Raw genomic sequence first — 13,222 nt, 5'->3', positions numbered from 1 at the left:
TTGTCGAGTAGCAGAGCGCAGGGTTGGGCAGTAGGAGGGCACAGTGTTGGACAGTAGGAGAGCACAGTGTTGGGCAGTAGGAGGGCACAGTGTTGGGCAGTAGGAGGGCAAAGTGTTGGGCAGTTGAAGGGCACATGGTTGGGCAGTAAGAGGGCACAGTGTTGGGCAGTAGGAGGGCACAGTGTTGGGCAGTTAAAGGGCACAAGGTTGGGCAGTAGGAGGGCACAGTGTTAGGCAGTAGGAGAGCACGGTGTTGGGCAGTAGAAGGGCAAAGTGTTGGGCTGTAGGAGGGCACAGTGTTGGGCAGTAAGAGGGCACAGTGTTGGGCAGTAGGAGGGCAAAGTGTTGGGCAGTAGGAGGGCATAAGGTTGGGCGGTAGAAGGGCACAGGGTTAGGAACAGGTTGGCCAGTGCTCAACCACAGTTGTGTATTGATCTTTACTTTACATAGGGCCCTGGAACTTGGGGGACCTCAAACTGCTTTGAAGATATTCAGAAGAAGCCTGGAAGGGGCGTGTTCTGGGGAAGGAGGGCCCATACATTAATGTAAAGGTTACATTTAGAGGTCAGGCCAAGGATCAGGTTTGGCTTCTCAGGCCTGATATTTGTTCTCCGTTTTTTTGTGAGGTGTTTTTTGCGTGTCATAAATGTGACTGTGCTGCAAATTTTACGTGGAAAGGAATGTAGCCGCTGCGGGGTCATTAGAGGACAAGTCAGTACGGTATGAGGTCATTGTACGACATGTTTACATGTAGCAAACAGACATTTTGTGTTAAAGGTCAACTAAAACATTAAACAAAATGTAAAGAATCCCTGAAAGAATTCAGAGTTTGTGCCTTCACCTTGATGTCAATGGCGCACGATAAAGGAGACTTAAAGTCTAAAGAAGCAGCAGATTGTTACTCACTTTGCCTTTCATTGTTTCCTTTATTTTCAGCTGTTGATCCTGCCAGTAACACACTTCCTGTCTATACTTATTTCTCCATTGTCTCTATGGGGGCAGGGCGACTTCAAACTTCATGTCTGCCTTTCTCTATGTTCATTACATGGTGGGCCGCTGGGACTATAAGTTCACACAATAAAGATAACATTGTTTATGATAGCTTTTCAGCTCACCGGACATGACCAGGACACGGCATTTCTGGCAGGATCAACATTTCTTTTCTGTAATTGCTGAAAATGTTCTTAGCCTGAAAGATGAAAACTAATGCAGACACTACATCTAAGGACTGGTGAGCTGCAAATATATAACATTTTTGTTTTGTATTTAGATACGTTTTAATAAAAATTTTATCCAACCCCCTTTCCCACCTATTGGTCCCTAGTAGGGGTGAGGGGCTGATTTTGGAAAAAATTGATTTGGCTTCTAAAATATTTTGGTGACTTTGGCCTCCAATTTCAACATGCAGACTGCTTGGGTGAAACTTGCTTGAAAATAAAAAAAACTTTCCTGTGTTGGTTTGGTTGTGATTTGTTTTTTGTTTTTTGATGGTAAGAACAAAAAGCAATAATATTAGTCACATAAAAAAATTAAAGAGACAATGTCACAAGGTTTGATGTGTACGGTTTCCTTATTTTTTGTATATTTTATTGTTAACTGATTATGTATTATATATACAGTAAAAATGAAATACACAAAAACAAATAATAAAAAAAACAATCTCTGTGTATTATCTTTTTTAAATTTTTATGTTACTTTTTGACTTTTTATTTACTGTGGAAAAAAAGGCATCAAATAACAGCAAAAACCACACAAAACAAACACAAATATGCTCTCCGTCAATTCTCAGCTGGTATTTTTTCCTCTTAGTATTTTTTGTTTTTGTTTTTGAGAAACAAAACAAAAAATGGCAGAAAAAAAAATGTCTTACTGCAAAAAATGGAAAATAACAACAAAATACAAAAAAATAAAATAAATATATAATATTTTTTATATATAAATAAAAAACACTAAACTAAGCAAGCGCTTAGGAGCCATTCAAGTGCACTTTTAAAAGGCCCCAAAAACTCAATATTTCCCCGTTGGTTCCAATACATGTTGTCGAAAATGGCAATACTCTGCTTCGAAATTTCGAATTTCGAAATTTTTTTGTTGAAATTTTGGTGAAGCGAGAACTTACAATTTGGCTGATCTTTATTTTCTAATCTACTGGACACGCTTCTGTGACACTTCTTTAGGTGCCTCTGACTGTCTCTGGGTATCAGCAGTCTGAAGCTTCTCCAAAGATAGTTTACAGCTGAACTTCCCGCCGTACCTTTAGGCCTTGTATTGATGGCACTGATGGCACCGCTTCCACGCCCCCCCTGCCCCCCGCCGCGGTGCAATTGAACGCGTGGAAAGACTTTGCCGGCGTTCCGTTCCACTGCAAACGCAAAAAATAAGGCTTGCTCTATTTTTTGTGTTTGCAGTGGAAAGCAATGCTGGCAACATTTTGCCACATGTTTGATCGCACTGTGGGCGGGGGGACATGGAAGCAAGCCGTGCCATTGAATTCAATGCGCTGCCACGCCCCCTCCCGCCTCAAAACGTGGGGAGAAGTTTCTTAGCGATCGCGGTGTGTTCCGGCAGCTACCGCTCTGGAACGCACACGCTTTCGGTGTGAACAAGGCCTTAGTGTTGCACAGATGTTGAGGTTCCTCTCCGGGACTGGAAACTAAGGATGAGCTCAGGCGTGTTCGCAGCTCCATGTGCCGAGCCCACCAGGAAGCTGACAGCGCACAGCGCCAATCACAGGTACTGCGACATTTCCCGATCTCTGCAGCTGCGGACCGGGAAATGTCTCAGTAACTGTGATTGGCGCTGCGCGCTGTCAACTTCCTGGTGGGCTCAGCACATGGAGCTGCAAACACGCCCAAGCCCATCCTTACTGGAAATGCCTTCTCATGTGGACTTCACCAAGTCAGACAGAGCCCACCTCCTTTCCTGGCTGGATGATGTCCAGCATCATCTAGCTCTATCCTCTCTAGCTTGACGGTCTCTGGTCCGCCCCTTTTATTCCCTGGATTACAGATCTTCCAATCATAGAGGCTCAACAGCACATGTTGGGAGTTCCCTAAGGGGAATCTGCATATGTGTTCTGCATAGGTGTTCTTAGGCAGGCTGTATTTGCATGCGGACCGTCCCTAGGTAACTCCCAACACTCCTTCAGACTGACGTCCACCCATCGAGGTATTTTGATATTTGCATAACTCCTCCCAAGAGCCCGCCCACTGCTTGCATCAGGGCTGAGAGCTCTTGAAATAAGCACCGAGACACGGCGCTGTGATGTTTTCAGAAAGCTATGTACAGCACCCGGCCGGCCCCTCCCACCAGGAGGCCAGTGATGACATTATCGGGTCTAAAATAAGGAATGTACATGGAAAGGTAAAAGGTTTTATTTAAAAATGTAATGAGCATGTTGATTTGGGGGTGGGGGTGGGGGAATATAGGGAAATGAAACGTAAGCTTTAAAGGAGAACTATGAGGTGGGTGATTTTCACTCACCTCATAGTTCTAGCCGACCTGTGACAATGAGACTGTCACAGGTCTGCTCAGTAGATCGGGAAGTGAGCGAACGCTGTGACAGGGGAGGGACTGACTGGTGGAACGGAAGGGGGCGAGTACAGCTGGCTCTGCCTCTAGATAGGCAGAGCCAGCTGTCACTCATGCAGCTGGGCGTAAAAGCCCTGACCCCATAGTTCTCCTTTAAGGTAAATGTTACAATAATAATAACACTAAATATGGGATGTACTGTATTTCCTTTCAGTTTTTTGTAGATTATTTAGCTGACCGTTAACAATTTGTATAACCTGATATATGTTATTTGCTCAGACTCAAAATCACTCAAAATAGTGCTTGCAGCATTTTGATTGCACCGGACCTCAGGCATAATGTGCATTGCGGTCACGTGCGGACCATTGCATTGCGGCCGGAGGGCGTGGTTATGGTGCCATTCACTGCAATGGCCCACCACGCCCCCTCCTGCCCCACAAAAAAAGTGAGCCGGCCGCAATGCGAGGCAGTGCGTTCTGGCCAGAATCGGGCCAGAGCGCACTGCATCTGGTGTGAACGGGCCCTGAGTTGTGTCCCGTTGGGCAGGTTATCCTTCACTTCCTGTGCTGGAGACACAACAGCCAGAGGAAATTTCTACAAAGTGAGGGGAATTCCTTTCTTAGCCATTTGTCGCTGGAACAGGTGTCCCCATTGGAAGATTTCCCCTCACTTCCTGTTTTGGTGACACCTCTGAAATGTTGGAATTCTCATCACTTTCTGTTATAGTAACAATAATCACTGGGACAGATAGGGAAGCTGAATCTACCTAGAGGGGTCACACACAGGAATAGAAAACTAACAGGGGTCCTAACCCTTGCCTACACCTTCCAAAACAAACAAACACTCTAATACGCAGATGACAGATATACAGGGAGTGTCACTACTTGTACTTTGAGTACTTACGTTGTTTGAAGTTATCCAGAGCCCGTTTCAGAGTGCTGAGGGGAGGACAGAAGAGGTTACATTAGTGTGCTGAGATACATTAACCAAAACAGGCATCTTCCATGAAAGAGACACATAGTCTGCCATTGTGACCCTATGTTGAAAAGGCTAGTCACCTGGTGGCCATCCTAATCCTTCAGTAGTCACCTGGTGGCCATCCTAATCCTTCAGTAGTCACCTGGTGGCCATCCTAATCCTTCAATAGTCACCTGGTGGTCATTCTGACCCTTCAGTAGTCACCTGGTGGTCATCCTAATCCTTCAATAGTCACCTGGTAGTCATCCTGACCCTTCAATAGTCACCTGGTGGTCATTCTGACCCTTCATTAGTCAACTGGTGGTCATCTGGACCCTTCAATAGTTACCTTGCGGTCATCCTGAACCTTTAATAGTCACCTGGTGGTCATCCTGATGCTTTGATAGCCACCTGGTAGTCATCCTGTCCAAGGACCTGTAGCACACCTTACCGGACTTCCCATGTGGAAATATGGGTGCTCGCAATGACTACGGATGGCGCCGTTACGCCGTATCAAGTAAAATCGTTGTATATAGATGTCACCAGCACTCCAAATATGACAGAATACGTCAAAGTTTTAGTGAATCTTCATTTTTATTTTTTGAAGTCACTCAAAGTGGAAACAAGTGCTTTCGGGGCCGCACAGGGTCCCCTTCATCAGGCTTAATGTGTGGTGGCCATCCTGACCCTTCAATATTTATCTGGCAGCCATCCTGACCCTTCAGTAGTCTCCTGGTGGTCATCCTGGCCCTTTAATAGTCACCCAGCAGTCATCCCGACCCTTCAATAGTCACCTTGCAGTCATCCTGACTCTTCAAAAGTCACCTGGCAGTCATTCTGACCCTTTCAATAGTCACCTGGTGGTCACCCTGACCCCTTCAAGGGTCACCTGGTAGTCATCCTTACCCTTCAATAGTCATCTGGTGGCTATTCTGACCCTTCAATAGTCATCTGGTGGTCATTCTGAACCTTCATTAGTCACCTGGTGGTCATCTGGACCCTTCAATAGTTACCTTGCGGTCATCCTGAACCTTTAATAGTCACCTGGCGGTCATGCTAACCCTTTAATAGTTACCTGGTGGTCATCCTGACCCTTCAATGGTCACCTGGTGGTCATCCTGACCCTTCAGTAGTCCACTGGTAGTCATCCTGACCCTTTAATAGTCACCTAGAGGTGACCCCAAAATGACCAGCATTAAATGTAGTATAGCAGCCAGGCATCTGGTATTTTTAGAAGCAGGTCAGCGATTGCAGTATATTTTAGTCATAGACCCCTTTATTCCCCGGTACAGTTGTGACACTGATGTGGTTCAGATTTGGTGAAAGCCTCGTGTTCAGTGGTTATCACAATGATTACGGCAGTGACACAGACAGGAAATGGTGCACTCACTTTATTTCAGTTTGTCCGCAAGGCTTCTTCTTTGTTAAATTAACCAGTTCCTTCCCGTAGCGCTCCTCTATGGCAGCCCTATAGAAGACAATCAGAGACAGACAAAGGGTCATCATCATCATCATCATCTTCTTCTTCTGGCTGCATAGACCTGGGAAGGCCTGGGTGGAAAACCCACATGACTAGTCCTTTCATGGTGGGGGCAGATTGTTCTGGGCTAGGCAAGGTGTACCAGGCAAAGGGTGGCATGGTGCCTCGGTAACGGTAATGGTGAAAGGTGAGTGTTCATAAGGACATGGTTACCTGGGACACACCTTTCCCACAATCAGATGTGGTGTTGGAAGATGTCCCTTGGCCAGAGGCTTTGATCACAGGTCTGAATGAGATAGCTTTATAATCACCACATGGTGTCACTGATTGCGGGTCCTATTGTGACTGAGGGTGAAGCATCTTCACCCCGGGCCCCTGACCCAGTATATTGTATTAGCACTACCCCAAGGGACAGATTCCCCCAGCCCAGTTCTCCTTTGGTACTGTAGGTGTAGTAGTAGGGGATGGTAGCTAAACAGGTGTCACTGATTGCGGGTCCTACTCTGATTGGTGGTGAAGCATCTCCACTCTGGGCCCTAGCCCAGCATATTTTATTACTACTGGCCCAAGGGACAGATTCCTCTGTCCCCCCAGCCCAATTTTCCTTTGGTACTGTAGGTGTAGTGCGGGGTGGTAGCTAAACAGGTTGGCCTAGATGTCTCTATGTCTACCAGTTATTATCAAGGGAGTCCTGAGCAAACCCCAGCAAGCTGAGAGACATTGCCTCCAGAGTGTACGGGTCCTATACCAGGGCTTCAGAGAGGGCATCTAGGATGCTCAGAGCCCCTCAAATGGAAACCCTCTATATTTTAGGGTTTAAAAAAACTAATTAGGGCTCACATAGGGGTTCAATTATGACCTGAGGCCTGCACATTACACGCGGCTCTCCCTGTGGAAGCTCGGTGCATTACTATGTATGCTTAGATTTGGAGTCCTCTATAGCTGGTATTATTCTGCATTGCTGTATAACGTATTGCTGGGATCTGTAGTCCTCTATAGCTGAAGGTATTATTCTGCATTGCTGTATAATGTATTTCTGGGATTTGTAGTTCCTCTATAGCTGAAGGTATTATTCAGCGTTGCTGTATAATGTATTGCTGGGATTTGTAGTCCTCTATAGCTGGTGGTATTATTCTGCGTTGCTGTATAATGTATTGCTGGGATTTGTAGTCCTCTATAGCTGGTGGTATTATTCTGCGTTGTTGTATAATGTATTGCTGGGATTTGTAGTCCTCTATAGCTGGTGGTATTATTCTGCATTGCTGTATAACGTATTGCTGGGATTTGTAGTTCCTCTACAGCTTAGAGTCAGCGTCAGAACTACCAGGATCGCAGCGTTTGCAGCTGGGACCGGGTCCTGGTGCTCCACCACTGTCCTAAATCATTTGTCAGTATTGTTTTAGAAGAACTGTCACATGACACTGATAAAAGGTATCAGTCATTGATATCGGTGAGTACCTGAGGAAAAGTATTGGCACTCGTACTCTGCTTGGGAAAAAATGGTATTGGTGCGTCTCTAGTTTGCAACCTCTTACAGTTTGTTTTCTTTAATAAGCAGCCACAACCTAAGTGGAAAAGCCTGTTCCCAGCCAGCACGCTGCAGCGGAGGGCCCTTGCTCTCTAGGTGGAAGCAGTGGTCTCTCTGCAGCGCTCAGACAATCCCCTGCTTGGTCAGACCTCTAGCTCTACAACTGGGGTAGGCGACCTCAGCACTCCAGCTGTTATGAAACTATAAGTTCCAAAAGGCATTCCAAGACTCTGACAGCTTATGCCCCCTGCTGATTGGAGAGCTGTATCTCTGGTTCATCAGGGAGCGTGTGGGACCTCTGCAGAGAGACCACTGCTTCCACACAGAGAACAAGGGTCCATCTCTGCAGCATGCTGGCGGCGGACAGGCTTTTCTACTCTTTCGGAAGGAATACAATTAATTATCTGGAATGTGATTCAGCTGATTTAATCCGAAAGTTCAGTTGGGCTTTAATAATTGTGACATTTGTTTTTGGTTGAGCACCTTTCCCACCCACATTCCTCTTCTCACTTCACCTGGGAATTGGTATCTGCTCTGACCTGAATGATCCGCTGGGTGTACTGAGCCAGCGAAACGGAAAGTTCAAGGCCCCTAGAAAGAAACTTCAAGAAACTAACAACCCCCCTACCATGTGATAGCACACATGCAGTGACAGGTCCTCTTTATGGAGACAGCAGGGGTCTATTAGACCCCTAAAGTCACCTTGGGATCCCTGAAGTCCAGAGATTGGAGTGCTGGGAGTGTGCTGATCTCCTTCCCATCTAAGCGTACAGAACCCCCGTGCTGGTCCAGGCCCGCTTAGAGGAGGACAGCATAGCCTGGGATAGCCAGTGGCGGAGATGGGGGAGGGGGGGTAAGCACACCCCCACGCAGCATACAAGTGATTGGGCAGCTCTATTTGCCATAGTGTTCTACAGAGTCTCCGCTTTGGGGGGAATATAAGTATACTAACTAAAAACAGTTAACTGACATGTGCAAAAACAAATATATGCAAAAATGGCTATGGCAGCGAAAGGGTTAATGGTACAAAACCAAGCATTTAACCCTTGCACTGTTGGGGGGGGGGGAGTAGTTTTAACATTTCGGTTCAGCTTTAAGAATGTGTTTTTCAGTTTTGTGCGCAAAACATAAACAGAGAAAATACAAAAATCGTACTACAAAGTTACAATGTTGAACACAATCTGACGATCGGAAGATAAACAGAATCCAACGCATTTCGGGGGGCAACAAGTCTCCCTTCATCGGGGCTACAAAACTAGATATGGGAAAACAATAGCAAAACGTTGAAAAATACGAGTTTTTCGGGAGTGTTTTGTAACATATTACAATGGATCTGACCAAGCGACGAATATTCTGCAGGTTAGCAGGACTGATCATGTGATCATAGCACTTGGACCCGCCCACATAGCATTCACTTAGACCCGGCATACCTCACCATCTACAGAGCACAAAGCTGGCCGGCCTATAACGTCTCTGGAATGCTTTTAATGGAGATCGTTACCCGGGATTTTTTTTTTACAGGAGTTTCATTGTAAACAGCAACATACAGAGCGGGAGGGCGGAGCATCAGATATTCCTGGTCATGGTCATAGCATGTCATGTACTGAGTCAGTGTCACACCTCCTGGTATTTATTAAAGGAGAACTATGAGGTGAGCGATTTACACTCATCCTCATAGTTCGAGCCGACGTGTGACAATTAGACTTTCACAGGTCGGCTCAGTAGATCGGGAAGTGAGCGAACACATACCGTCCCTCGCTCACTTCTCGATCTATCCCTGCAGAGAGCGGTGACTGTCACTCAAGGCTCCCTGCAGGGATCCCCCCCTCCCCGCTCCGATCCTCCAGCGCTGACTGGCGGAACGGACGGGGGAGGGAGCGGGCACAGCTGGCTCTAGATAGGCAGAGCCAGCTGTCACTCACGCAGCTGGGTAGATCCGGACAGTAATGTCGGGATCCGTCCCAGCTGCGGCGTCTCAGTATACGGCGAGGTGTAGCTCGCGGTATACTGAGCTTTGGGTGACGGTAGGACGCTAGTTTGTTTCCTCCCGTTACCCTTAGGAGAACTATGGGGAAAAGCCCTGACCCCATAGTTAACCTCATAGAGATCACAGTGCTCCCCTGACAATCCTTCATCTGCTTTTCACTTTTCACTCCAGAAGGGCAGCACCATCTTTGTTCAGGCGTCCTCCGGGGGGTCACCGTCTACTTCCAGGACTGAGAGATGTCATTTAAAGATGACACAATCATGTAAATCCCGGTGTCAGTGCAGTCCTTATCAGCCCCTGCTGCAGCCTCTCACCATGTGACTCTCTACTCGACATGTGTTCGTTTCGGAAAGATTCGTTATTCGGACGTATTTTCGGAAATTCAGGGATTCAGATATATCCGAATCTCCAAATGACAGAAATGAGTGAAAACGAATCCAAATTTCCGATAACCAAAATTCCGGACGAAATTCGTTAGCGGTAGTCTGTAGACGTGTGCGATTCGTTTCGTTCCGAATCGAAATTCAGACGGCAATTCGGAATTACGGAAATAACGAATATAAACGACTCTGAATTTCCGATTCCGAAATCCGTTAGTGGACGAAATTTCGTTGCAGCAAAATGACATTAGAAATATTTCTTTCATTTTTTTATTGCGCCCCCCCCCCCCCCCCAGTTCATACCAGACCCTTTAGGTCTGATGGGAATGTTAGGAGGGATCCCCTCGAGTCAAAACAAAATAAAGTGCATGCGGTTCCCCCCAAAATCCATACCAGGCACTTTAGGTCTGGAAGCAATTTTAAGGGGGAACCCCAGCCCCAGAAAAGGGGAAAAATCAGTGGGGTCCCCCCTAAAATTCCTACCAGACCCTTTATCTGAGCACTGGCCCAGCAGGGCAGAAAAGGGGGGGGGGGTGTGATTGAGCGCCCCCTCCCTGCGCCTTACCAGTCCACGTGCCCTCGGCATTGGGAGGGAGTCCCCATGCCGATAGGGACAAGGGCCTCTTCCCCACAACCGTGACACGGTGGTTGTGGGGGTCTGCGGGCAGGGGGTCTTATTTGTATTGGGGTACCCCTTTAATTAAGGGGGCACCCAGATGCCGCCCCCCCCCCCTTGTGAATGAGTAAGGGGTACTTGTACGCCAGCAAAGAGAGGAGGGGACATTCATAAGGTATGCCACCAGGTCCCCTCCTCTCTTGTGCAGCTGTCGGCCTCTCAGTCCATGACCGAGCGCCTGACTTTTCAGAGGGGGTGTCACCAAAATTACGGTCAGTCATTTTGGTGTCACCTCCTGCGATGGTGTCACCCGGTGCGGGACAAACTCCCTGCACCCACCTAGTGACTCCATTGAAGGGTCCTTCTCTTCTCAGAAGCTTTACTGATTGCAGAGGTATAGACCTGACTCATCTAGGCTTGCCTTGGACCCCTGCAGAGAGACCACTGCCTCCACTCAGAGCGCAAGGGTCCTTCCCTGCAGCATGCTGGTAGGGGGCAGGCTTTTCTATTCAGGCTGTGGCTGCTTGTGTGCCCCTACTAAAATAGATCTAGAGCTCTGCTTGATTCTCCCTTCTTATGGAGGAGCTCTGGCTCACCAGGGGGCATGCCTGACCTCGGCAGAGAGACCACTGTTTCCACACAGAAGGGTCCTTCCTTGCAGCATGACGTTAGGGGGAAGGCTTTTCTACACAGGCTGTGGCTGCTTGTATGCCCCTACTGAGTCAAACCCAGAGCACTGCTTGATTCTTCCTGCATATTGGAGAGCTCTGACTCACCAGGGGACATGCCTGACCTCTGCAGAGAGACCACTGCTTCCACACAGAGAGCATTGTCAGCTGTGCGAGCAGCATTTGTAAATCACGCATTGCTGAAATATACTACAGATATATTTTTTTAACCCAGACATAGACTTTGACCTCGTGGCCTTACCTCACCCTGAGCGAATTTCCATCTCAGCAGCGGTTACTAACCTTTCCTTGAGGAAGTCCTCGAACTCCTTACAGTTCTTCCTCCCGTCATTCATGTGTTGTAGGAGACAGTCATAGCCGATGATGCTGGTGATGTCCAAGCTCTGCACAGAGAAAGAGAAATGCGTCAGTCATTGGCCTGGGGAGGCACGTCACTAAAGAAGAACTCTACCTTGGAAATAAATCTGGACAGCCGGAGGAGAGGAGACGCGGGCAGGGCTGACAGCGCTGCTTGGAGTCTCAGTGCAGCAGAGGCATCGTTGTCAGCTCACTACAGGAAGTTAGGAGCACACTGGATTTCTGACAGATCAGCGGGGGGAATGTGTGAGTATAAGCCCTCATTCACACAAGAAAAGGCCGGCACGTACAGCTCTGTGCTGCGTGCACGGCCGTATCGGGAAGCTCCCGGGAAGGACAGGAGCTGCGTGTGATTAGTACACAGCCCCCGTCCTTCTCTATGTGACTACGCGGCCGTACGCCGCCCTACGCTCACCTCAAGTGCAGGTCCGTGCGGGTGCGGGTTTCCAGAGCCGTAGCCAGCTCCTTTTGCACCCGAGGCAAGAACAGAAAATTGTGCCCCCCCAACAGACGTGTGCGGTACGTGACATCAAGAGCCCTAGAATAGCGGAGCGCAGAATGGGATGGAGGCCAAATCTGTTTGACAAAACTAAAGAGAAAATTTTTAGCTTCCGTTCATTTCGTCCGAAACAAATTTGTAGTCTTTGCACATGTCTAGCAGTGTGTGTGTGTGTGTGTGTGTGTGTGCGTGTGTGCGTGTGTGCGTGTGTATTATTATTTTTTTTACTGTTGGGGCGGCTTCGGGGGAAATATCGGGGGTCTACACATTTCCCTTTTTAAATAGAAAAAGAGATTGGAGGACGCAGAGTCCTCTGCCCATACAGGCGGGGGAGAGCAGCGGGGATCCGAAAAGAAGCTGGAGCCTGTGCCACTCCTCTTCTCCTTGCCGAGCCCTGGCTGCGCCCCCTCTCAGCTGTGTCTGAGGCGACTGCCTCACTCTCCCCATGGTAGCTACAGCCCTGCGTGTTTCCTCGCTCGGACGCAGACAGGATCCATCCTGCCAGCGTACGAGTACGCTCACCCGCACGGACGTGCAGGGCGGGTGAGCGTAGGGCGGCGTAGTCCCATAGAGAAGGACAGGGGCTGCGTACTAATCACACGCAGCACCAGTCCTTCCCGGGAACTGCACGCAGCACGGAGCTGTACATGCCGGCCTTTTCCCGTGTGAATGACGGCTTAAACTACCATTTGAGAAGCTTCAGACTGCTGATACCCAGAGACTGTCAGAGGCACCTAAATGCTAACAAGTGTCCCAGAAGCGTGTCCAGTAGATTAGGAAATAAAGATCAGCCAAATTGAAAGTACTCGCATCACCGAAATTTCAACAAAAACATTTTGAAATCCCAGCACTCTGGGATCAGCACTTTGCCATTTTAGACAACATTTATTGGAAGCGATGAGAAAGGGGAAATATGGTATTTTTGGGGCTTTTTAAAAGTGCACTGGGCTTTAAATGGCTCCTGAGCGCTTGCTTAGTTTTGTGGGGGTTTTTTTTGACGTTTTTATTTCACAGTAATGAAAAAAAAAAGCCAACATTTCTTTTTCTGCCCTTTTTCGTTTGATTTCTCTGTCAAAAATGGAAAAAAATAAAAATTAGAGAGGGAAAAATACCAGATGAGAATTGACAGAGAGCGCATTTGTGTTTTCTTTTTTTGTATCTTGCTGTTATTTGGCGTCTTTTTTTTTTTTTTTTTTAC

The 13,222-nt window shown here is 47.6% G+C and overlaps 1 protein-coding gene across 1 annotated transcript in view; it reads right to left on the bottom strand.

The window, feature by feature from the left end:
- PSTPIP2 (proline-serine-threonine phosphatase interacting protein 2) overlaps nucleotides 1–13,222 on the bottom strand; it is an 81,463-nt gene that overhangs the window by 35,607 nt on the left and 32,634 nt on the right. Inside the window, exons 5-7 of the mRNA XM_018568270.1 lie at nucleotides 11,451–11,551; nucleotides 5,879–5,956; nucleotides 4,435–4,469 (exon numbers count right to left, since the gene is read on the bottom strand). Coding sequence (XP_018423772.1) covers nucleotides 4,435–4,469; nucleotides 5,879–5,956; nucleotides 11,451–11,551 — 214 coding nt within the window. The remainder of the gene's footprint in view (nucleotides 1–4,434; nucleotides 4,470–5,878; nucleotides 5,957–11,450; nucleotides 11,552–13,222) is intronic.

The sequence above is a fragment of the Nanorana parkeri genome, unplaced genomic scaffold, assembly GCF_000935625.1.
Source record: "Nanorana parkeri isolate BGI_ZX_2015 unplaced genomic scaffold, ASM93562v1 scaffold1166, whole genome shotgun sequence".
NCBI classification, from domain to species: Eukaryota; Metazoa; Chordata; class Amphibia; order Anura; family Dicroglossidae; genus Nanorana; species Nanorana parkeri.
Note: the sequence above shows the minus strand (reverse complement) of the source record. Positions and strands in the feature narration are given on the sequence as shown.